At 36.5% G+C, this 27,227-nt stretch overlaps 1 protein-coding gene across 2 annotated transcripts in view; it reads left to right on the top strand.

Annotated features, from left to right (window-relative positions):
• The window catches only part of CHN1 (chimerin 1), a 146,161-nt gene that overhangs the window by 28,258 nt on the left and 90,676 nt on the right, over positions 1 to 27,227 (top strand). The window contains exons 2-5 of one of the 2 annotated variants that reach the window (XM_084892664.1): positions 5,939 to 5,977; positions 9,623 to 9,678; positions 11,509 to 11,540; positions 14,565 to 14,678. In XM_084892664.1, coding sequence (XP_084748790.1) covers positions 5,939 to 5,977; positions 9,623 to 9,678; positions 11,509 to 11,540; positions 14,565 to 14,678 — 241 coding nt within the window. Of the gene's footprint in view, positions 1 to 5,938; positions 5,978 to 9,622; positions 9,679 to 11,508; positions 11,541 to 14,564; positions 14,679 to 27,227 lie in introns of those variants that run through there. The other variant, XM_084892666.1, reaches the window with a different exon arrangement.

Raw genomic sequence — 27,227 nt, 5'->3', positions numbered from 1 at the left:
TTTTAGGTTAATCTAAAAATTTGGAGCATTGGGTTACTTATACAAACATTTAATCTTGTCAGTTAATAATTGAACACTTTGAGTACCTCCCAAATAGCCTTAATATTATAAATTATATTATATACTAGCAAAGATATTATTTTAGATATGTTTTATTAATGTTTTTAAAATTATTACCTAAACGTATAGATAAATATCTTGAGATTTTTAATATTTAAAGGAAAAATGAATGCTCTAAAAATACTAATATTTAGACATAAGAGCAGCACAAAAGGAAATTATAGGCAAAAATTTTAATACCAAATCTTGTTTAAAATCTCTATCTTTGGATTTATACAAGGAAGAAAAATTGGAATCATTTTTTATAAAAACAAAATAGATTAAAGTAAGATTCCCTCGACTCTCAATTCTAGCAATTAATCAAAAGTGAAAGAAATTTTAAGAAATTGATCTCTTTTCCATAATGAATGCTTGCCATTCAGCCGATTCATTTAGAACAGGGGGGAAAAAATGAAGAGAGCTTTCAAAGACTTTAGAATAAGCATGTCAAACTCAAAGGCTAACGGCCAAATAAACGAGGCATGCGGCCCATGGGCTGCGAGTTTGACATGCTTGCTTTAGAAGAAGATGGTACTTTATGATGTGCACATTTGCCACAAAGTTGTAGTTGATGTCTAAGTCTGGAAATATGTCAGAATAATTATAACTTCATGTGGGGTTTGTTAAATGAGATTTTTCATGTTTTTTTTTTTTAAATATATTTTATTGATTTTGTACAGAGAGGAAGGGAGAGAGACAGAGAGTTAGAAACATCGATGAGAGAGAGTCATCGATCAGCTGCCTCTTGCACACCCCCTACTGGGGATATGCCCCCGCAACCAAGGTACATGCCCTTGACCGGAATCGAACCTGGGACCCTTCAGTCCCCAAGCCGACGCTCTATCCATTGAGCCAAACCGGTCTCAGCAGATTTTTCATGTTTTTCTCTTCTTATACATAGTAGGTAATATACAACAAGTATGTCAAACTCAAAGGCTAACACGGGCCAAATAAATGAGGTATGTAGTTTGTAGGCCATGAGTTTGACATGTTTGATGTACACCTTTTGTTTAATAGTGTTTTCTCCTTAGTACAAATGTAATATATTCATTGTATAATTTTTTATAAACCTGTGTAGATATATAAGGAAAATATATATGATACTTGATTTAGTCCTCCAACAAATCTGTTACTGCTGTTCCCATTTTAGATATTTCTATTACATTTTATAAAGAAAGGTTGGTGTTCCTCTAAGAAAACCCTGTTTAGGACTAGATACATAATTCCCCAGAGACAGGACTATGTCTTTCTCAGTCACCTTCACCAAAGTCAAAGCAATCTGCAGGAGGCCCTCATTGCTCATAGGTACAGGGTTTGCACAGAGTTTGCAGAGAGTTAGGGCCAACTACAGAGTTAGAGAGCCAGTCCCAAGACTTCTCTCACTTCTGACAGCAACTGCAAATTGGAGGGGTTTCCCCCAAAGCAGCCTCGGTTTTGATAATTTGCTAAAAGAACTCACAGAACTCACTGAACACTTTTACACTGACAGCCATGATTTATTACAAGGAAAGGATGCAGACTGAAACCAGCCAAAGGAAGAAGCATGTAAGGCAGGGTCCAGGAGCAGTACAAAACTCGAAGCCTCCGTTGTCTCTCCATGAAGTCAGGTGCATATTCTGACCACATGGATGGAGTATATTATCTCTTTAAAATGGAATTTATTGGGGTGAAATTGATTAATAAATTTATATAAGTTTTAGGGTGAAAACTATGAAGGGATTAAGCAAAAAAAAAAAAAAAATCCTCGTACACAAATAGTATGGTGATTATCAGAGGGAAAGGGCTGTGGGTGGAGGCAGGAGAAGGTAAAGGGGAGAGAAATGGTGATGGAAGGAGTACAGCAGTCTGGTAGGGTTAACTTCGGGTGGTAAGCACACAATGCAGTATACAGCTGATGTGTTATATTACGATATGTAATATAACACATATGTATGATAGAATTGTACACGTGGAGTATTTCAAACCAAAGAAGCTCTCCCAAGCCTTGAGTTCAGAGTTTTTATTGGGGCTTTATTATGTATTCATGGTTGATTTCCCAAGTCGACTGATACCAAGTGATCCAAAGCCCCACTGGTTGCTCTCTGGCTAGCCTGAGGCTCACAGGCAAGTAAAATTACCTCTGAGGAGCTGAGGGTGAAACCAGACTCCATAGGATGATGTGCAGTTCTTTACTCCAGCCCCAGCCTGGTCCAGTGCCCTTCCCTCCCTGGCCACACATGGTGTCTTCTACATGGAGGGTTAGGAGGTGCCTGGTCACTGCAGCTTATGCTATTTGGACCCTGGAAAGGAAGCTGAGATGCACATGGAATATGGACAGTTGCCAAGGGAGGAGTGAATGTGCATTCTGTTAATCCCTGAACCAGTTTAGGATAGCGTTCATGTCATGAGTGAAATCGTAAAATGACTTGAATGCTCACATACAATTTTTTAGTATTTAAAATATATAATTGAATTTATTAAAATTTACTTAAGACAAATCCAATATAATTAAACTCCCCAAACGCGTGCGCGCGCGCACACACACACACACACACACACACACTGCATTAAAACCATATTTCATCCTAACTTTAGGTCATTACAAAGCAGGTTCACCTGAGTTGGCAATTTTCTTAAATAATTGCTCTTTTATATGTAGTAGTTAATCCTCATTATTCATGCTTCTGTATTTGCAAATTTGCTAGCTTTTATTTATAATTTTTAGATAAACACCTGTGACATTTTTGTGTTCATTAGCCAATGATCACCGAGTGGCAAAATATTTGAGTTGCATGATCTGCATATTTCCAGCTGAGGTCCAACAAGGTGGCCCTCTGCCGTCTTTGTTTTAACTCTTACACTGTAAACAAGTGTCCTCTTCATAGTCTATTCAGTGTCACATTTTTTGAATTTTGTGGATTTTTATTGGTGATTTTGCTGTCCAAAGGGTCCCCAAGCATAGTGTCAAAGTGCTGTCTGTGTTGTATCTTATTGAGAAAACACTCATGTTAGATAAACTTCATTGAGGCATGAGTTTTAATGCTGGCTGTGAGTTCAATGTTAATCAATAGTATGTACTAAATATTTTTAAATACAATAATAGTTTTTATTGATTTCATAGAGGACAGAAGAGGGAAAGAGAGATAAATCAGTGATGAGAGAGAATCATTGATTGGCTGCCTCTTGCACACCCTCTTCTGGTGATTGATCCCACAACCTGGGCATGTGCCCCTGACTGGAATTGAACCTGAGACCTTTCAGTACTCAGGCAGATGCTCTATCCACTGAGCCAAACCGGCTAGGGCACTAAATATATATTTTTAAACAGAAACACACTGAATATGAAGTAATACTTGGTATACCAATTGTGAATTTTGTAATCAAAGAAAACACAATTTCAAGAGAAACATCAAAAGTGCTTTTATTCAAAGTAATGTCCATTGCTAGCTACACATTTCCCCATCTTTCAGGTAATTTGTGGTTACCGTCCCAATAGAACTTTTCTTGATTTGAGGCAAACCATTCAGAGACCCAATTTTCCACTTCTTTGTATCTTTTGAAGTGCTACTCAGAAAGTGCATGCGCCGTTAATTGGAACAAGTGGTAATCTGAAGGAGCAAGGTCTGGTGAACTTCCCAGGCAAGATCTTTTAATTTGTCTTTAACTGGTTTTGAAGTGTGTGATGGTGCATTATCATGAAGGAAAATTACTTTGCCTTGTCTTCTGGCACATTTTGGTTGTTTCACAATCAAAGTTTGTTCAAATTGATTATTTATTGTTGGTAACGATCAATGTTAATGGTGTTACCTGGTTTTAGAAGCTCATAATACACCACACCTTCCTGATCCCACCAAACTCAGAGCATTGTCTTCTTTCCGAAGTGATTTGGCCTTGCAGTTGATATTGATGGTTGACCTGGATTAATCCATGATTTTGTGTGTTTGAGATTCACTTTCATTGCCAGTCACAATTCGATGCAAAAAGGACTTTCTTTCATGCCATTGAAGCAACATTTTACTGATGACTTTGTGGTTTTCCATTTTTCTTTCGTTCAGTTGATGTGGCACCCATTTACCTTCCTTTAAAATCATTCCCATTGCTTATAAACAATTGGAAATGGTTTGCTGAGCAACGTTTAATCTTTCTGCAAGTTGTTTTGAGTTTGACATGTATCTTCATCCAATAATGCTTGTAATTGTTGGTCTTCAAACTTTTTTTGGTTGACTTTGCTGTTCTTTGTCTTTCACATTGAAATCATCACTTTTAAAGCATTTAAACCAGCGTTTACAGGTATCTTGAGATGGAACATGTTCACCATAAGCTTCCCGAAGTATTCAGCAGCACTTTTCTTCAAAATAAAAATAAAGTAATGAATTAAAACTTCACACAAATGCTCTTTTTTTTTTGGCATGAAACTCAACATTTTTAAGCGTAAAAATATATGATATTAACACCTTCAGCAAATTTGACATATGAAGTTTGGAAGCTTGCTGTCAATACAACAAAATAGCATATATATCAAATCCCATATATATCAACATATGTGTAGCTCCATCTATTGAAAAAAATTTGCATTATTAACTGGTACAGCTAGTATATTGTTTGGTTGATGAAAATATGGCCAGAGGCATGCAGGAACCTTACTTTATGTTACTCCTAGGAGCAGTGGTTCAGTATTTAGTCATTCAGTGCTTGAGGTGACTTTATAGAATATAACTATTGTGAATAATAAGAGTCAACTGCATTTGCGGCATTACTTTATTCCTTAATTCATTTATTCAAGTAATATTTTATTTGTTCTTTAAGAACACATATTTGAACACTTCTGGGTGCCAAGCAATTTCTATATGACTTATACTTTCCCTTTTGTGTTCTTATTCCCAGTATTACTAGTCTTTCTGTAGTCCAGTGACTCAAAGTATTTGTGGGGTTTGTAATTGCACATCATACATGAAGTGTGAGATTGCGTTTAAAGATTGAGAATTGGGGGCTGAATGTTTTGAGACTATGGACATTTTTACTTTAGCTACATATACTAGATTCAGACTTCTCAAGAAACTTTCTAGGAATTGTCTTGCCTTCTTAAAGGTCAGATTTTTTAGCATGAAATTTCTTAATGGGTTCATGTCAGATGCTAGCAGAGCCCCACCTTCCCCCACCAAAATGCTGCTACATGGGCTTGCAGGTGGAATTTATGACTTGCAGTGTTATGCCTCAATGATGCTTTACTGATTTGAAGCCAGACCACACTGGCCCCTCTCCTTCTCTGATTCCCCCATCTCTCCCACATGTTTGCATTTGCATCTCTTTCTACTGCCTCTTCACACTGTCTCCTACTTCTGTACTCAGGCAGAGGGAGGGGAAATGGACTTGAAGAGCAGATGTTCACCTTATGGTCTTTTGTGGCTCCCTAGATACATTCTCTTCCATTGAGGTGTTTCTCATTTCCTGGCTTTGATTGTTCAGAATGTATGAGGACTAAGATCTGTACCTTCCTACTCTTCTCTCCTGACGTTAGGAAAACCAGTTATACTGGAATCCCCTAAATGTGATAGGGACAGGGTATATCCAAGTACATTTCTGACTACCTGTAAGTAATAAGTGCCAGCAGGAAAAATTAATCTTGATATTTTTGTGATAAGTAGTTAAATAAGTGGAGTGACTTTCTTTGAACATTTTTGAAACTGTACTCCAAGAAAATGAGGACCAAGACTAAAAAAAATATCTTTGAATATGCCTAGCACAATGTGTAGGACAAATAGGCCTCAACAAATACATATATTAAATTAATTAATAATTAATATATCTCATTTAAAATATAAATGTTTGGTAATGTTAATTTGATGTTTATTCTTTTCAGATACAGATGAATATAGACCTCCTGTTTGGAAATCTTACTGTAAGTATACTAATAATTTTAAATTGGGTGGATTATAGTGCTTTATAAGTAATATAAAAATACTAGGATCATTAAATAGGAAGTCATTCCATTTTGTTCCTGTTATTGAGAAATTAATTCGCAACAGGATTTTGGAATAGCAGAAGTAATTGTGGGGAAACAGGAGTGTTTATACAGCCTGTACATGGTTTGCACATGTGGAATGCATCTCATCCTCCTGAGCCTGCGTAGAATTCCATATCATGGAACCTGAGACTGCTTGTTGACAGGGGCTGATAAATTAATTCAAGGAGAAGCTAGCTAAGAATTCGGGCTGTTTAATTATTTATTCTCAGATCTTGATGCTTTATAGGAAGAAGGACTCTGTTAATGATATTAAATCAGGAAGCTATCTTGATAAAAGGAATGGATAAAAATGGCAAAAGAAAAGCAGTCTTTCTTTTTTCAGAAATTGTCTTCCCCAGTATAAAAGAGAGGCATTTGAGTTCTGTATTGCTCTTTAAACTTTGCCTTAGAATAAAAATTTCTTCAAGTCTAGGTTCTTAGTTTTTTATTTTGTCTTCCTTATTTTCTAGAAAATATGGTTTCATCAACTAAAAGATATTTTTAAAAAGTAGAAATAAGGTTAAATATAATCAATGAAGTTTTTAAAAAATTTATGAATGCACTATTGCAAAAATTTGTACTGTATGCTTTTGTTTGTTATCTATAAAGTTGAAAAAGCAACCTAAGAAACCTTTCCTTTAAATATAGATTACTAACATCTTGTACATGCTGAGTTATTCTAACTTTGATATTGGTATGTTTCTGAAATTTGCTAACTGAAGAAGCAGCAATTCAGTTTCTTGTTGGTTTTATATCCCCAGAACAAATGGAGAGTTTTATTTTAATAGGTTGTTACTTTGGCTAATTATAGTAAGCAAACTATGAACAATTTATGAAATACTGCCATATATGCATTTCCCCGCACCCCTGCTGGTGCCTTTGGTTTCTGGAGAGTGTAGAATGTATAAAAATGACTAATGTTCTTTAATCTCCTAAAGATTTTATCTCATAATCTCATTGGCAGAAGCCTACTTAAAATTATTTTCTGCATTTTTCGGTTTTCAATTTCTCTTTGTTCCCTTGCTCTGACTTGTGCCTTACACATTTTTTTTTTTTTTTATGTAAGAGTATTTATGTAGTCTCAGACTGTTATTGAATCATGGTGGTGATTTTGTTCCCTCTAAAGAATATTGATTACTATATGTAGTATATGAAATGTCTATTTTTTCTATTTTCATACGTCCTACCGTAGCCACCATTTTTCTTTAAAAATGGCATACGTCTTTTTTGGGGGGTGAGAATACTGCTACTGGATTTTAGTTTCTTTTAGTGCCTTCAATGCCTGAGCTTCCCCCTCCATCATTTTAATAGTAGAAACAGGGAGGAAATTATTAGAGTAGACTTTATCTCCTGACCATCAAATGAAAAAACTTCATTCCACGTCAAGGAAATGTTATGATTAAACTGTTAAAACCAAGTGGAAAAGCCCATTTTAAAAATAGGTCAGACCTATATCTATATCATATCTATATCTATTGATATATCTATATCTATATATCTATATCTTGGTTAGAATTGATAATTGACAATAAATTCTACGACATTATTCAACACTGACAAACCATTATGCATTCATCATTTTCTCTGTGATGTGAATTAAATTTTTGTAATTAAAAAAATTCTCAAAATGTTAATAAAATCTAAATGGATTGAGATTTTTAAGAAATGGGTTTTGTCAGTCAGTGTTAGGAGGGAAATGCAAAACAGCAACTATTCAAAGTGTTCTGGTTGTTAACTTCTAGTCTGTATTTACATTTGTAAAACCAAAGGGGACAGTTAAATCTTAATGTCAGAAGTTGCAACTTGTTAAGGTGTTTGTTTGTTTTTTACTTTCTGTGTCTAGCTCGATGGGATTTGGATGGTTTTTCCCCACCTCAGAATTCCTCCCTTCATATTATCTTTTTAACCCATAAAAAGTTATTCATAGAAGTACTTTTGAAAAAGGAAAAAGGAGCTCACACAGTGAAATATGGGCATCTAAAACTGTTTTAATGTGCTGTCTTTCTTAGGGATTTTTGCAACCAGGAAGAAAAGGCACAAGAAGACATTTCTATGATAGAATTTCAGTCATTAATAATGAGGAAGGGCTTTGTTTGTGTTTTGATTTTTAAACAGTAAAGCTGTATCTTCTCTGTGCCTTTTCAGTGATAGCATTACCGTGGTCTGTTTGGGTGATGAACTCAAGATGCATGCTGGTGACCAAACAGTACTCCAAAGGAGCTTGGTGTTACTGTCAGTCACCTACATACTCTCACAACTGATCTTTGCTGAGTGTTTACTTTGTGCCAAGGACTGTTTTGTCTAACGTAGTAACTTACTTAATCCTTTCCATATCCTATGAATTAGAAATTATTTTTATCTCCTTATTATTGCAAGTGAAGAACACTGAAGCACAGTATGCAGTGTTAGTAGCAGAGCCCGGTGTTCAGACAACCCCAGAGGGTCTGGTCCAGGAGCTCACATTCTTAGACACAATGTTATATCGCCTTTCCATAGCAATACAGGACAGTGGTATGTGTCTGTTCGCAGTACAAATATTGTATGTAATAGACACACACATACATACTTGTAGTCTAGTTATATATGCATGTATATGTAGTCTAATTGTATGTACTTATATATGTTTCTGTATATGAATCAATTCAATCAGAGGTGAAGCCTCTATAATGACATGTAATTAAAATCTTAGTCTTTATTATCTGACAATACCAGATGTCCGTGTAGTGTAATGTTATATATGTCTTTAAATACAATATTAACTTAAATTTGAATGTGATTATATATGTTGAAATCGAAAATAAATTCCAAGTGATAAATTTAAACTTATGTAAGCACACTTTCTCTAATAACCACATATTCTATTCATTCTTTTTTTTCTATTTCAAATAAAAGCCAAAGACAGTCTAGAAGATTATGGTATTGGTATAACTTTCACTGGTCCATTTTTAAACACTCTAAAAATTATTCTCTCTTTGGGAAGTTATTTATTTATTTATTTATTTGCTTCATTTGCCCAAATTGAATAAGTGGCAGTAGTGTTGGCTCAGAGTTTTGTTTAAAGGGAGATTATAAAAAAGAAATAAATAAATAAAATGTAAAAGATATGGGAGATTATCTTTGACGATAGAGGTTTGCATATAAATAGGGTAGAAAAACGGCATATCTAGCCTAATTTTAGTTTCAAGTTTGACATTAATAATGTACTTAAAAATACATAACCATTACTGGTTTGTATCAGAGAATAGTTTTAAGTAATGCAGCCACAAAAAAACGGGTTGAGGAGGAGATAAATGACTCAGATTATGGAGAAGAGAGCTAGATATCGAGTACTGATTTTTTATAAGACAGAATGGCAATCTTGTGTTTTCAATTTGTGTTTGTTCTTGAACTTGCACTAAATTTAGTTAGGTTTCCTTAAAAAGTAGGGCTGTACCACAGTTTACTTGTGACCATAAAAAAGCAGACAGTTTGTGATTCCTAATATATTCAGAAGTTCTATCTACGTGAGAGAAATGACCCGTTTTGCTTTCTTTCTTGTAGTGTATCAGCTGCAGCAGGAAGCCCCCCATCCTAGGAGAATCACCTGTACAAATGAGGTGGGTGGAATGAAACTGTTGCAATGAAATTTTTTTCATTTATTTGTTTCCCAGACTTGGACCTTCTTCATTGGCTTGGTTATTTGTGGGATTAACCATCTACAGTAGTTGGCACCATAACATTGCAACTTGAATGAATTTTTCTTAACATTTTTCTTTCTTGAAACAGCTGTCACTGTTTAAGGGACGGTCTGGGAACACATTATATAGAACATGACAGTATAGTTTTAAGTGATGCTAATCTTTTTTGTACATACATTCTTCTTCCATTTTTTGTTTTATTTTTTGCTTTTAAAACAAAGTTTGAAGGCATTATGGAAGTATTATTAATTTTTCCATTAGAAAGATGTAAGTCATGATGTAAAAAATAAGCAGACATAGTTCACAAAAAAATAGGACATATGACAATATATAGGAAAAGATGTTCAATTTCATTAATAATAGAAATGCAAATTAAAATATATAGACCATTGTCACCTTTCCGCGTAGCAGAAGTTCAAAAGCTTAGCGTATACTTGGTTAGTAAGCCTGTGAGGACATAGACATTTATCTATTGCTGATGGGAATGTGCCATGCTACAATTCTCTGAGAATTTTGTAATGTCTAACAAAATATACTTCACTGACCTTTGACCCACTAGTCCAAGTTACAGGGATTTACCCTGATGAATTATCTATACAAATATGGAATAACTTATGCTAACGTTTTTAGTGTAGGACTGTTTATAGTAAAGTACTAGGGAAAAAACCTAATTGTCTATAAGGAAGATTTCTATGATATGATATGGAATGATATAAAATGTATATACAATATAGTAAATATGGTCCCTTTTTAGTAATAAAAAAAATAACTCTGCCTGTGTGGTTCAGTGGTTGAATATCAGCCTATGAACCAGGAGGTCATAGTTCAATTCCCAGTCAGAGTATATGCCTGGATTGCAGGCTTGATATCCAGTGGGGTATGTAGGAGGCAGCCAATCAATGATTCTCTCTCATCATTGATGTTTCTCCCTTTCTGAAATCAAGTAAGAAAAAAAAGAAAGGTCATTTTTGTAAAAGAGAAACACAGAAAGGATTAGCCAGGGATTGGTGAAATGTTTATCCATAAAGAGTGGATGAGGAGTAGTGTTGATAGTATACGGATGGGAGTGAGACTTCTCTGAGGACATGTTTTGAGTTATGCAAAAATATCACATACTCAAACAACAGATTTAAATGAAAATGATAAAATCATCAGAACTGAACATAAATGAACCTACCCTTCCAGATAGAACAATGCCTCATTCAGAAAATATTTCTTAGTTGAACCAGGCAAATACTCTCTTTCAGTCTCCCCCAGTACAAATTCCTTAGAAACTTTTCTGCTAGGCCTTTCTTTATCTCATAGCCCGCACACACTGCACACACTGCTGTGAAAAGCTAGGGGAGATTAGCTGGGGAGGTTATGGCCCCAGTGAGAGAACAAAGGGGCAAGATTATGTCGAGATGTTAACAGAAGGAGGAATGTGGAAGGAAAGTCACAATCTCTTCTGACAAATTGTGGCATGAGGTCTGAGGTGTTTTACTTTTTGGATAAAGTGATGTAAATATTTTTTCATATTTGTAAAGCCTAGACATGAAAAGGTAATTTAGTCCAACTCTTTTTACAGATGAAATGTTTTATAGATAAGGAACAGGTCTTAAGAGGCAGTCTGCTGGTAGAACTGGAACTCCAGACTCTGATTTTTCTTTTTCTTAATATTTGCTTTAATTTGTCACATACACAAATGTTGAGTAATGTTTTGAACATTTGCATTAGCACAAATAACTTTCTTTTTTATTTTTCCAATAGGTAGAAAACAGACCAAAGTATTATGGAAGAGAGTAAGTATGGATTATCAGAAAACATTTTATAGATTGGAATATGTAAGAGAGACAGTTAAATGGGCGCTTTTAGTAAATGGAAGAGGTATTCAAGTTTGGATGACTGAAATTATTTTTCTCATTATAAATGTAATTATTCTAATTGGTGAAAACCCAGAAAATAAAGACAAGTATAGAGAAGAAAGTAACATGGGGAAATGTATGCAAGAATGTTAAAAATAAAGCCATGTAAGCAAATAAATAGTTCTAGATGTATATGAGGGAAACATTTATATTTGTGTGTACATGTATATATTAAGCATATAGATATATATACACACATGGGTGTGTTGGGATATGGGTTGGTTAGTCTCTATGCTTTTCTTTATTTTTAACTTTCTTATAAAATTTCTATAAGTAAATATATGCCACCTAGAAATAACTTAGCAGTTTGAAGTATTACCTTCTAAAGATCTATTTTTCTAATTGATTTTACAAAATGGAGATATGCTTATAATTTTTGTAGCCTGGTTTTCCCCCATTTAATATTAATAATGAACATTTTTCTATTTTATGAAAAATGTTATAAATTTAAAATCCTTAATTTTTCTAAATATTGAAATAAGGAAATAAAGCCCTTTGGGGAAAAGAATAAAAATCACCTATTATCTCATCATTCCCCAAATAAATTATTTGTTTTTTAAGACTTAATATCATATCAAATAATGTATATGGCAAGTATTTAGAAATTATTTAAAATTCTATTTAAGTTTTTAAGACCCTTGTGAATAGAACTTACGAATTTGGGGAGCCAATGGTGTTCTTTATGGTTATACCATAATTTAGTTATTTCTCTGCTTTTGGCATTTAGGTTGCATATAAGTTATGCAATCATATGTTGCATAATGATGGATCACATATACAATAGTGGTACACCATGTACAACCTATATGTGTAGTAGGCTTTACCGTCTAGGTTTGTATCAGGCACTCTATGATGAAATCACCTAAAATGTGTTTTTCAGAATGTATCTCTGTCATTTAGTGGTACGAGCCTGTATTATTAATGGTAATACCACAAGAAGCATCTTAGTGCATACAGCTTTTATGGGTAGAAATTTTGAGTCAAGTGTTATGAATAGTTTTAAGGGGTTATTAATCCTCACCTGAGGATATATTTTTTCCATTGTTTTTCTCAGAGAGTGGAAGGGAGATGAAGGGAGGGAGGGAGAAGGAGAGGGAGAGGGAGAGGGAGAGGGAAAAGGAGAGGGAGAGGGAGGGAGGGAGGGAGGGAGAGAGAGAGAGAGAGAGAGAGAGAGAGAGAGAGAGAGAGAGGGAGAGAGAGAGAAAGACATCTGTGTGAGAGAGATGTGGGAGAGCCACATCAACTGGTTGCCTCCCACAGGTGCCCCCACTGGGGCCAGGGAGGGAACCTGCAACCCAGGTACATGCCATTGACCATGAATCAAACCCAAAACCCTCTGGTGTGGAGGCTAACGCTCTAACCACTGCCCCGCACTGGCCAGGGCAGTTTTAAGATTTTTAAAATACCATTGTCAAGTTTTGTTACAAAATTTGTTTTCTTGATGTCATTCTTTATTATTATTATTATTATTATTATTATTTGAATATATTTTTATTGATTTCAGAGGGGAAGGGAGAGGGAGAGGGAGAGATAGAAACATCAGTGATGGCAGAGAATCATTGATCACTGCCTCCTGCATGTCCCTTACCAGGGATTGGGCCTGCAACCTGGCATGTGCAGGGAATCGAACCTGATTCCTGGGTTGATGCTCAACCACTGAGGCATTCTGGCCAGGTGAATGCTATTCTTCTTTAAATTGAGTTTTTTTAAACAAATAGATAATAAATTTTACTGATATTAATTGATGACAGATAAACTTAAAATAAACATATCCATATGCTAATCTGAAGGTAGGGATAGGTTACCATCTTCTTGCTCCAGCAGAGTCAGGGTGGACCTGGTTCTGAAAGATTGAGGAATTTGTGAAGATCAAAAATTCCAAGCCATTGCTAAACCTAGCTGTTTTAATTGTCACGATTTGAATATACCTATCCTGGACCGTTTTAAGACTTAAGTTGAGACTGATCATTTCCATGAGAAAAATCTCTAAAAAGTTGCCACTTGCACCTAATAAGATTTCTATTATTAAGGTGCCATTTCAGAGCCTTTAAAATACATTATTCCAAATTATTTCAAATTCAAGAAACTGTTATTTTGTTTTACCAGTAAAAGCTGCAAAGTTTCAGTATAGCAATAACTCAGTTCTATTATTTTGAGTTACCAAAAGGACGTAATGAATATTCTTTATAATTTGTAAATCCCATACGAATGTAAGGTGATTTTATATTTTTAATATTAATCATCAGTCACCATTGGCATATTTTTCTTTTTCAGTGTTTTAGCTCTGAGTGTTTTATAGATGAATCTACTGTGTTTGTGTAAAGAGTGTGCTTATTCTTCTTCCCCCTTTTTTCTCCGTTAATCAAAAATAGGTTTTAGCAGGGAATGAAAGCAAGTATTACAGCTCATTGCTTCTGGCTTGAGAACCAGTGGTGCAGATTATGCTCATTATTGGACAATCATGCCAATTAAGGGCAACACAGGGTCCTGGAAAATTGCCAACATGGACTCTGAGCCAAAATTTTGAGAAACGTTATTAGTATGAAGAAAGGAAATGGGACACATTTCTGTGTATTTTTCATCATGTCCATGTGGTCAGACCGGCTGCATCAGAATGGCATGTTTGCTCAGGAGAGGTGGTTGGTCTTCCTTTGGCTGGATGTGGGTTTGGGTTTTGTAATTGTTAAATGGATTGGGTAGTGGCTTTGGTGCTGTTTTATCACCACAGAGAAGCTGGCCAGGGGCCAGGGCCAGGGCAACACAAGCATAGTTAAACTAATCCCCTTTGAGTATATGGCAGTGTTTGATCTCAAAAACAAGAGGGAAAGGTGGGGATTTTGTTTTGTCTTGTTGCACTGAGAAAGGAAGACCTGCGGTTTCTGAATGGGCTGTGTTTCTCAGGTTCCATGGCAGGATCTCCCGGGAAGCCGCCGACCAGCTCCTGAGCGTGGCCGAGGGGAGCTACCTCATTCGGGAGAGCCAGCGCCAGCCAGGAACCTACACGTTGGCTTTAAGGTTGGTCGAGGACCTGTAATTATAACTGTGCTTCATTTAAAACCCTCTTAATAGAGGGCTTTAAATTTTAAAAGCATCCAGCTCGTAATTGAATTGGTTCTTGTTTTCTTGGGACCTAATTACCATTTTAATAGCTTGGAGGCCCTTAAAAAATTCCTCATGAATGGTAGCACTCTCTAATTAAGAATTGAAGAACTTTTAAAGCATTTTTATTGTAGCTGCTTTCTTGCATTTCATTGTGGGTTCTCTCCCATCTGTCCTGCTGTGTCAGCTCCATCTATTTCTTGAACAAGAAAAGGAACTAAGAGAAAAGATCTTTGTAACTCATAAAATTAAAAGCCAGTGTCGTTTCTCTTAGGTTGGCTTTTGGTTGAAGCAGTTTTTCTTGGGAGCTCTTGGCTCTTTCCTATCAGCTGAACTTTTTCAGCATTTTGTCTGTTCTTAGCTTCTAGTACCGTGCCCAGAAACAAGTATTTACATTAACCCTGCAATACAGAACAGAAATATAATAGCATGTTTATCCTTGGATTTACCTCCTGCCAGGCCTCTAACCTCATTTCATCTTCACAACTCCAGGATTTATGGATTGTTACCTTCTCCACTTTACCTATAAGGAAACAGAGGAACTAGAGACCGAAAACTTGGCCAGGGTCATATATTTAATAATTCATGTAACTGCTATTTGAAACCTGTTAATCTAGTCTGCATTGCTGCCTCTCCAAAGGCTTGGAATAATTATCCATTATCTTTGCCCATTCATCATTTATTCATCCATTCTTCAGAAAAGCCATAAAAATAGAAACTTTCTGCTCTGGCTCAGTGATTGGAGCATTAGCCCAAGTACCAAAGTGTGATAGTTTTGATTCCCAGTCAGTGGAACATACCTGGATTGCGGGTTCACTGCTCACCCCTTCACCCCGCCAGGGTGTGTACAGGAAGCAACTGATCTATGTTTCTCTCACATCAGTGTTTCTATCTACCTCCTCTTCCCTCCTACTCCCTCCCTTCCAGTCTCTCTAAAAAGCAATGGAAAAAAAATCCTCTGGCGAGGATTAAAAATAAAAAATAAAGAAACTTTCTAAGAAAGCGGTCAAAGAAATTAAGTTTCTTTCTATGGCCTCAAAGAGAGAATAGGAAGTTATGTTATTGCTCAGAACTCTAAAATGACATTCTGACTTAGTCACTTATGCCTATGTGAGTGATCAGGGACTGCTCTTATTCCCACCCATCAGATTTAATCATCTTTCTGACAAAAAGAATTATTAATATATAATTCAGTATTATTTCATACTGAATGCCGAATTAATAGCATACTTGGAAAACAGAGCTTGATTTAGGACTTCATGGAAATTTGCTTTTGATGACAAATGATAAAGTGTAAGTCCCCATTAATTATTTAATCATATTTTTGGGGGGTTTAAATTATGGCATACAGAGGGAGAAAAATCTGGGCTGGGAATTCAAAAACCTATTTGTTTTGCCACTGAATGAACTAAAAGACAGATATTGGGCCAACCACAGAACTCCTTAAAGTCGGTTTTTCATCTTTCTGCTCCTAACATTTTATAATTTTAGGATTCTACATCACATTTCCAAAAAGTCTGGTCATCTGAGTGTGTGCGGTAATAAGCCTTGAGGTCAAGGTTAGTGGATCTGAATAAGGAAGAAGGAGGTACAGTGAGAGCAGACATAGAAATCTCCCCTTTGCTGCCCTTCTTACCTGCCCCTGAGATCACATAGTAAGTTACGGAACTGGAATTTGAACTCAGTTTTGCCTCATTGCAAAGTTCCCATATCTTTCCTTATGCTGTATTGCCTGTCAGAACATGCTGTCAATCAGTTTTCACTTAATGACACCAGCAGACACTGTAGGGCCAAGTATTTAGTTTGGAGAAAAGTAGCACACAAACCTTCCAAGGTCTTCCTCATTCCCTCCCCCTCACTGTCATGCTACATATGCCTGTGTTATCTAACAGCGAGGGGGACTTTTTCTTCTTGCTCATCCCATAATTTTTATTTCTTGAGTCCCCCTACCCCCCCCCCCCCCCTTAAAGTTCCCTCTCCTTTTCAACTGTAAGCCTTTTCCTGGACTAGTTCAATAACTGCCTAATAAATATTCCTTTATCCAGTCTTGTCCTTCTGATATATCTTCCACAGTATCGTAAATGCCCATCAATCTTAAAATCTGATGCAGTGATCAGCAATGTTGTAATGTTGGATAGGGCAAAAGGTTTCAAAGATTACACCTCCCCCCATCACTGACATCTCTCCCATACATGTGGAGGCCTAGCCCTAACCTTTCACTGATGATCTTTGTGATCATGTGGGGCATTCCTCAGGGGAGTGCGTGTTATGTAAGTGCTGTCACATCAGCAGTTTTCTGCAGTGAGAAAAGAGATCTCATTCCATAGCTGGGAGGTATTCTGCAGTTGAATTTTACTCGCCTCTTCACCATCTTCTCCCATATTCCATCTCAGCCTGAATTTCAGGTCAGGCCTTGACTGGCTTTTTTGCCTTTGCCCATGTTGACCCCTTGGTTCAGGAAATAACTGTTGCTCAGTGAAAGGAAGTATACAGACAGACGTTTACATGGTTGCAGTGTGTAATTAACACATGTCAAACCCAAGGCCCGCAGGCCAAATCCAGCCCGCCAGGCCTTGCAATGTGGCCCGCACCGCGCTGTCATCACTGCACTCCGCTGTCAGTTTATGACATTGTCAGTTTATGACTGTTCAGTAAACCATTCGGCCCGCGATTTAGGCTGGATTTTAGATTTTGGCCCCTTCTCTGATTGAGTTCGACACCCCTAGTGTAATTGAAGATGCTAGGCCAGGCATCAGATAATAGTACCTTATGAAGAATTAGATGTGTGTTTCAAAGTGACTTTGGGATTTTCTGTATGTTTTTGACAACATTTGGATTAACTATAGTTTAATGAGTTCTGGCAAATACAGTTATGTGTAAGCTTAAGATAATTTAAGAAGTTTGATTGAAAACATTTTTTATCATTTTCATAGTTTTAAAACTAATTCCTTAAAAAAAATTTTATCATGTAATTTTTCTCACTAAGAAGAAAATAGTATGTTCACTGTTGTCATGTGTAGTGACAAATGAAAAGGGATAGGACAGTGCATGTTTTCTGTGATCTTTTATTAAATGTTAAGTATATACCAACGAATCCTATCTAATAAAAGAGTAATATGCAGATTGACCATCACTCCAACACACAATATGGCTACCCCATGTGGTCAAAGATCCTGCCCCCATGTGGACACAAGATGGCCACCACAAGATGACCAGCAGGGGAGGGCAGTTGGGAGGCACCAGGCCTGCAAGGAAGAGCAGTTGAGAGCGACTAAGTCTGTAAGGGAGGGCAGTTGGAGGTGATCAACCCTGCAGGAGAGGGCAGTTAGGGGAGACCAGGCCGGCAGAGGAGGGAAGTTGGGGGCAAACAGGCTGGCAGGGGAGCAGTTAGACATCAATCAGGCTGGCATGGGAGTGGTTAGGGGATGATCAGGCTGGCAGGCAGAAGTGGTTAGGGGCAATTAGGAAGGCAACAGGCAAGCAGTTGGGAGCCAGCAGTCCTGGATTATGAAAGGGATGTTCAACTGCCCGTTTAGGCCCGATCCCATCGGGTACTAACTTTAGGCAGCCGGACATCCCTCAAGGGGTCCCAGATTGGAGAGGGTGCAGGCTGGACTGAGGGACAACCTCACCCCCCTCCCGGGCTCCGTGCACTAATTTCATGCACCAGGCCTTATGTAACTTATAAGAAACACAACAATTATTAAATATGATTATAACTGTTATGTGGCCAGCATATATTTTAAGAAGCAGCCATTGCCTTTGGAATCTCCTGTGTACTGTGTATTCCTCCTCTGTTCCCCTTACTTGCTCCTGTGACTCGCACTGCAGCCTTAGCCGATGATCAGCCTTCTTTATGAATTTGTAACATATGTTTATATCCCCACACAGCACATTGTTTAGATTTGCTTGTTTTGGACTTAAAATAAATGGAACCTGTAGAATGTATTCTTCATCCTTTTTTCACTCAACATTTTGTTCCTGAGATATATCCTTACTGTAGAACATGGCTATAGTTTACTTATTTTCACTGTTGTATAATAACCCATTAAATAATTATCCTGTAATTTTAGTTGCTTGACTTTATTGTGTATATTTAACCTCTTTGAGCTTTAGTTTCCTGTTTATAAAATAAAACCTTTAAGATTCTTTAATTAGTAGCATCCCACTTTTTTTTTTTGCAACACACTTTTAAGAATCAAATTATCAGTTGAGAAGCCTTCAGCTCCAAGTGTTATCTGATACTCAAAAGCAAACTCTTCCTGCTTAAACAGTACTTTATTTAAGGTAATATTTCACATAATGAGAAATTCAGAAATGCAAAAGCATGGATGCTCAGTATCCCAGTGATATTATGGAGGACTTGTGATCTTTTCATTTCTGGCCATTCCAGCATCAGCTCCTGCCTAAGGCTGGTTTTCCTTGTGGTCCGAGGTGGCTGCAGGGGCAGTCAGAGTTGTGTGCTTCCTTCTATGTGCTCCTTGCAAGGGAGCACACTGCTGTTCTCTCGTACAGGATGCATCCTTCCCTTCAGGTTGATTGAGCCAATGTGGCCTCCCTTTCCCAACCAGGACCAATGGGCCAATAAAAGCCTGCAGGGAAATGCATGTACTAACTTTTTGTTCTGGACCTGGGAGATGGAGTCAGCTTCTGCTGGAAAATAAGGCTTTGGGAGGAGGTCTGGATAAATACATTCTGGTTTTCTTTTCTTGTTTTAAAAGAAGGAAAAAAGTTGCAGTGTGTGTGTGTGTGTGTGTGTGTGTGGAGGGGGGTGGGGCATCAGGGTGGTGAATGTGTACGGTTATACTATACAGCATAGTAAGTATTCATTAAAATAATTTCCATGTTAGACAATGAGGATCAATCCATTGTATAATTCTTCAAATATTTTAGTCTGATCAACTTCTTATTAAAGAGGCATATCCAGTTTTGTAAATAGTGGTATGAGTTCCACAGAAAGTCAGGTACATGAAGCCAGGCACCAAAGTTCTATAAATTCTCTTTGGTGATGTTGTTTTGTCTATAGTATTTTCAAAATTTGATTTAAAATAGTTTTCAATTTGACTTAAAATAATTTAATATTTTAAAGATGACATGGAGAGTCTAATTATGTTAGTATTTTTAGCACAGTGAAATAAATCCATTGTACTATTGACTAATATATTCCTTAAAATATTTATCCCTGATACGTCGCTGACATATGCCAAGGACTTTCATAGATATCAGAGTCTTGATCTTCATTATTAAATTGGGAAATTAACATAATCTCCCAGGTAACTGCATCATCAAAAACAACATTTATTGAGCTTCTGTATTCTGCCAGGGTCTGGCTATCCAGATGGGTCAAGGAAGAAGGCCTTTAAGCTACTTCTTAAAAGTAGAGTGGAAGTTTGCCAGATATAAGGTAGGATGTGATGAAAATTAGCATTTTGGGAAGAAGAAACAACCAAACCCGGAATATATAGAACAACATAGAACATTTGGTGTATGGCAGGTTGCTAGGGTTTGGGAATACAGGAAGTGTGCCAGGAAAGCCTGGTATTTCAGACTTAAGAATTTGGTCTTTCTCTGTGGGACATGGGAGTCAATGAAAATGTTTTTAGATGAGAGTGATGATTACATTTATAATTTAGATCGATCATTGTAGGAGCAATAAGAATGAATGGAGCCCTGCCAGTGTTTTTAAGTGGTTAGAGAGCATCAGCCCATGCACTGAAGGGTCATGGGTTTGATTACTGGTCAAGGGCACATACCTGGGCTGCAGGTCTGATCCCAGTTGGGGTGCATGCTGGGGGCAACCAATGGATATTTCTTTCTCACATAAATGTGAGGATGGTAGAAACTAAGTTGTACCAGAATTACTTAGATAATTAATTTAGTAAGCAGTTTTTTTTTTGGCTATGGAGAACTGATCTTTCAAAGGGTTTCTAGATATCTTATAGATTTTAAAGGGTTCACTTTGAGGAGAAATGTTAGCTTCAAATTTGGCAATTTCTGTTGAGTCTGATTCATTTTACCTACTCTAAATTGGGAGAAGAATAAGATGACAAGTGCAGGAGTCAGTACTCCCAAATCCTGTATCTGGATATTCCAGGACAGAACTGGACATAGTCCTGGGAATGTTTTACCCACAGTGCTTGCACTCTCCTTGGTTTTAGGATGGCCAACCATAACAAGAATTATTTGGAAAAAGATTTAGATAATGGAGAACAAATAAGAATTTAAAAACTGTAAAAGCATAGTGTAACTCTATATTTGGACATACTTATTATATTTTCTGTTAAAAATGTATTTATTAAATTCTAAAATATACATAGCATAAGTTAATCTGAAAAATAAAATTCATTAGAGGGGTCGTTATGTATATTATTGTACTACTTACATAAAATTAGATATCTATTGGGTATACTGGGTATATGTAAGTAGAGAGATGTCTAAAAGAATGATCACCAAAATGTTCATAGTGTTCATCTCTGAATGATGAATTCAAAGGTGATTTTTATTTCTTTGTAGCTTTCTGAGTGCCTGATTTGTTGTTGTTTTTTTTTACAATGTGTGTATAGAATTATTATAGTCGACCAAAGAAAATCAATAGGGCTATCTTCATTTTGAGAAGTATTCAAGACACTAACTGTACTCTTTAAGCAAAGTGGAAGATAAAACTTCCTATATCTCTGAAGATCTGACTCTAAGTGGAATGTATTAACTTACTTGAATAATTGTTCAGAATCGAAGAATTGGTCAGCCTTGGGGGCTATAGAGAGGGCAGTCATATGTTGATATAACTATACTGCATTTCTCAAAACCATTTGATTATGAGACCCTCTTTTCATGGAATCCCTCTGTGGAACACACTTTGAGAAACATTCCATTAAACATTTGATTTGCACAGTTCCTCTTTCTCTGGATTTCATGCACCAAGCAACCTTCTAATTTAGGCTTTCCATGTGGTCTACATGGAGAGAAAACTTAAAATATATAAGTAGAGTATTAGGAGCTTTTGAGTTATTTCTCATTTTCAAGTTAACAAATTAGAATTAAATGCTGCAGTTGGGGGAGAAAAGAAGGGGGAACAAATCTACCAGGTTTCTTCTATTTGGTAAGTTAAGAGAGACATTCTTCCGGCCAATGTGCCTCAGTGGTTGAATGTTCACCCATGCACCAGGAGGTCATGGTTTGATTCCCAGTCAGGGCACATGCCCATGTTTTGGCATCCCCACCAATGAATGATTCTCTGTTGTCGATGTTTCTCTCCCTCCCTCTCTGAAATGAATAAAAGAAAAAGAGACATCCTTCCCATTGATTTCATACCTCTTTTTGATAAGCCCCAAAAAACTTCCTACTAAAGTGTTAAGTTGATAGATAAAAATTAAGGGCTTATTGCCTCATTGATTTTTTTTTTCTTATTTCTTATTTTATTTTCCTGAACCAGAAAAGATTTACTTCCTATTTAAAGAGTGTTCTGAAACTTATGGCACCCAAGCACCATTTTTATGTATTAAAAAATTGCAGGCGTGGCTTTGCATTCTATGAACACTTACCTCTTTTTTTTAAAAAACTTTTTATTTCGTTATAAATAACATGCCAATTTACCCATTTAAAGTGTATTATTCAGTGGTTTTTAGAGCATTCAGAAAATTATGCAACAAAATCCATTTTAGAACATTTAATCACCCTAGAAAGAAACTCCATACCCATTTGCAGTCACTTCCTATTCCTCCCAACCCTCCTAGCCTCAGGGAACCATTAGCCTACTTTTGTCTCATGGAGTTATGCATCCTGGCTATTTCATACTAATGGAGTCATATGTATGGGTTCTTTTGTGACTGACTTCTTTCTCTTAGTATGTTTTTACTAAGAATAAAGTAGTGAAGTATCACTACTCTATTCACTCTATTACTTTAGAGTGAAGTCTCACTACTTCACTCCTTTTTATTAACGAATATTTAAATAATGTTCCAACGTTTGCCTGTATGCCCATTTTGTTTATTCATTAGTTGATGGACATTTGGATTGTTTCCACTTTTTTGGCTATTATGAATAATGTTGCTATTATGAATAATGCTACTCACAAGTTTTTGTATGGACATACGTGTTTGTTTGCCTTGTATATATACCTAGGCGTGAAAATGCTGGCTCTCATTGCAACTTAGTTTTGACATTTTGAGGAACTGCCAAATTTTTTTCCAAAACATTTTTACCATTTTATAGTCCCACCAGCATTACAGTATAGGATGGTTCCAGTTTCTCCTCCTCACCAGCCCTTACTATGTCTTTGATTTCGACAGTGCATGTGACATCCTAGGGCAGGGGTCCTCAAACTTTTTAAAGTGGGGACCAGATCACGGTCCCTCAGAGAGCTGGAGGGCCGGACTATATGAACTACTAATTCCTACTGTAACACCTCGGCTGCGCTCACTGCCCAAAAAACCTGGCGGGCCGGATCAGACTCCTCTGCAGGTCACATGTGGCCCGCGGGCCGTAGTTTGAAGACCCCTGTAGGGGATGTGAAGTGGTATCTCATTGTGATTTTGAACTGCACTTTACTCTCGAATGGTACTTCATTTTTCAAATGTTTATGCTCAATATCATTTTCATATACTGCTGTCTATTCAAACTTCAGTTTCATCTCAAAAGTTTGCATACAGAGCAATGGATTTAAAGCAACAGTAGATGAATCAAAAAAGTTGAGTTTAAAAATTTTTTGCATTTTAAAGGCACAGCATAAGGCAAATTCCACTGAGTATTTCATTTAGGGAGAGGTTGAGTTTCAAATATATTTGGGGGCTAATCGATAGGAACTTTGATCTGAGAGAGTTAACTGACTCTGTGGTTATCTACCTACTTTGCAAAGGGAATCTAGAATCTGACTTACAGACATACTTGAGGGTACAGTAGAAAATATACCAGGTTCTCTTAAGAGGTCCTATTACTTGGCAACAGAATGCATTGATAATGTGCCTCCTTCCCTGCGAATGATTTGTTATACCCAAATATTTTTTAATGGATTTAACCATTTTACAAATGTAGTAGTTAACATTTCCTGTATCAGACACTGGTAAATACTTTATGTGAATTATCTTTCAGTATTTTCCAATACTTTTTCATAATTGGCATCTATTGAAAATTATATTTAAGGAAGTAAATGCATGAGGCTGATTAAGGCCAAGTATGACTGGCTAAAGGACTTAAGCCTCTAACATTTCCGACCCTGTAAAGGCTTGACAGGTTTGATATCTTGTAATCTGTGTCCTCTATTTGTGGCAGCTAGGTTGGAAAACTCAGTTTTAGCTGTAAAAGAAGCTTAAGTTATATAGACTACATTTTCTGCATTTTACAGATAAAACCAAGAATTAAGTTACTTAAGAACAAAGAGCTAAGATATGGAGACTATAAGTTATTAAAATGAAAAACATCCCAAATCATAATGAAATTAGAGACCGAGTGCACAGATTTGTCCACGGGTGGGGTCCCTCAGGGTGGCCTGCGGAAATAGGCCCCAGCTCACACCCCCAGCCTCCCAGCCCCGCAACCCCGCCTGGCACCCGGCCTTGGCATAGCACCGCCCCCCCACCTGCTCCACTATCCCGCCTGTGCGGCGATTTATCAGGGCCTGGCTTCTTGCTGCCATGCTGCTGGTTGTCGTCTGTGGAGCGATTGGGCCCCTGTTTGCACCTGCCTTGACCTGGCGCCGCCCACTCACCTGCTCCACCATTCCATTGTGGTCCTGTTCTTGTCGGGGCCCATTGGGGCTGGCATTGCCTCCACTGCCGTTTGCTGCCAGCACCGAGTCACTTGCCAATTTCACGCTGCCCCCTGGTGGTCAGCACACATCATAGCGAGTGGTCAAATGACTGCCCAAGGGGACAGTTTGCATATTGGGCTTTTATTATATAGGATATGCAATACTTTACATAAGGAATGTGATAAGAGTAAACTCAGCTTTAAATCAATGTGTTTTTAATAATGATTTTAACATTACTAAAACATAGCCATTTTTATAAAATACATATACCTTTGTTTAAAGTCTTTAAGGATGAGGTTTACACAACTAATTCTCAAGGGATAACTTTTCATCACTACCCCCCAAAAGAGAAAAAACCAAATTAGGTATATATACTGTTCAATTATTTAGCCTAAAATAATTTGGTGGTCATTTGTACTTATAAAAAAAAATTTTGTAGGAGTTTGTGTGACACTTCGAATAAAAACAGCAATGATAATTTATGAAGATCATAGCACATTTACTCTCATGTAATTTATTACATCTCTTTGACTATGAAAACACATAGATATGTTAAAAAATTCAAGAGAAGCATATATAATAAATTATATTATTTTCCCACTACATACTCCTAGCTCCACTTTCTAGAGATAATACCATTTATAATTATTTGATTGTCCTTCCAGATATTGGTCATATATAAAATATACATATATTTTAATGGCATATATGTCTATTGTATTTTATTTTAGGTGCTAATTGCTAGAGGTTTACTAATCATAGCAGCAAAGATAATCTCTAGTATTTGCAGAAGTTCACCCTATTGTCTGCCTCACTATGTAGTTATGTAATAAACTGCTAATGCCTGACAGAAGCCATCAGTACTTTATTTAGCTTTAGCTGATGGTTGGTAGTTTAAGAACATGTTGAGCTGCATCCTGTGAGTTTAACTTCCATTCCTATGATAGGGGTTGATGATTGGTGATAGAATATACAACTCGATAATAAAATGGGGCTCTCTGTAATATAAGTGCAATTGTGATTTAATTTATTGTGGCTTGGAGTTTAGAATGCTAGTATGATTCGATTAATTGAGAGAATTCTTAGTGAGAATGTTATATTTACTCTTTACTGCTCTGAAATTTTACAATGAAGAAACCATTGCTGCTGTATTAGAAAATAATAAAATGCATTGAAATTTTAAAAATGTAAATTTGGAAAAAAATATTTGGGATAAAAACCAACAATTTTTAATTGAATCTCAGAATATTTGGTTGACTTTTTAAAGTGAACTCAGCCACAGTTCCTGGGTAAAGTCAGCGAATTGCAGTGTATTGGTAAAGGGGCTTTCACATTTTTACAATGTGATCACTGGATGAAAGCTTTTCCACCTTTAGGAAGAAGGATCAAAAGTAACCGGGGGAGAATTATGCTGCTGGTAGGCGTTGACGTGTAATGTACTTGGTGTTCTTTGATCTGATAGCTCATGATAGGTTTAGTTGGTTACCATGGTTTCGTTTCATTTCCTGCAAACCTTGTTGTGCTATTTGGAATAAGTGAAAAATAATGTTCTGCAGAATAATTTTTGAAAAAGGGTTTCTGTTCTCTTAGTTAAGATTATAAATTACTTTTTGGGAAATTTTCTGGATATAAGAGTATGTGAATAGCACATATGTTGACAATTGAATTTAATAATTCTGCAGTATCAGGATTATTATTGATAAAAAGGATAACATAATTTACTTCAAAATGTAATACCATGTCATCAGTGCCATAAGCTTTTAAAAATATTGGTATAATCCAGTTTATATGAAGGATCCTTAGGTCAAGTATGCTTTAATAAAACAAACTGTCAAAAGTAATTAATATGTCACAGTAGGGAGTGGAGAGTTTAATATAAGGCACTCCTTACTTAAATAAAATAGATGTGTTTCTGAAAATGGTTGCAAGTTGAAAGGTAAATGCCCAAGAGTTCATAGCTGTTTAACAAGATTATTTAGTTTTTTTCCTAACACAGAAAACATTTAATGTAAAAAGCTGAAGGAAAAGCAAAAAAATCACCAATAATCCTACCAGCTAGAGACAACAAGCACTGTAAGAACTGTAGTGTAACTCTCATACTTTCCTGGGTTAAAGAGATGGTTCCATACCAAGTATCCTTTCTATGGTATAATTTTAAAATTAGCTATATGTCATGAATATTTTCCATGTCAGTAAACATGTGCAAAATTTGCTATTTGAATTAATTTTTTTATAAGGTCAGGTTTTACATTGCAAATTTTTAAAAACTCTGTTTTTTACTTACTATATTTACTTATTTAAATTTAAATTTAGGCCCATCGTAACTTTTGTTTTTTATTAAAATGTACAATATAGAAACTGTAAAATGCAGAAATGTAGGAAAAGAAATATATTACCGGTCTCATTGGCCACAAAGTAAATAATATTTTGGCAACAAGGTTTTATTGTGGTTTCTTCTTCTTTTTTTGATCTTAGAGGAAGGGATGGGGGAGAGAGAGTGAAACATTGATATAAGAGAGAAACATCAATCAGTTGCCTCCTGTACATGTCCTGACCAGGGATGGAACCTGCAACCTGGGTATGTGCCCTGAGTCTCCTTTTGATGTATGGGGCGATGGTCCAGCTAACTGATCCATGCCATCCAAGGCTTTTTACTTTGTTTACACACACACACACACACACACACACACGCACACTGAATGGCCAGATTATAATGCATT

This window comes from Pipistrellus hanaki (genome assembly GCF_964339955.1).
Source record: "Pipistrellus hanaki genome assembly, chromosome: 8".
Lineage (NCBI taxonomy): Eukaryota > Metazoa > Chordata > Mammalia > Chiroptera > Vespertilionidae > Pipistrellus > Pipistrellus hanaki.
Note: the sequence above shows the minus strand (reverse complement) of the source record. Positions and strands in the feature narration are given on the sequence as shown.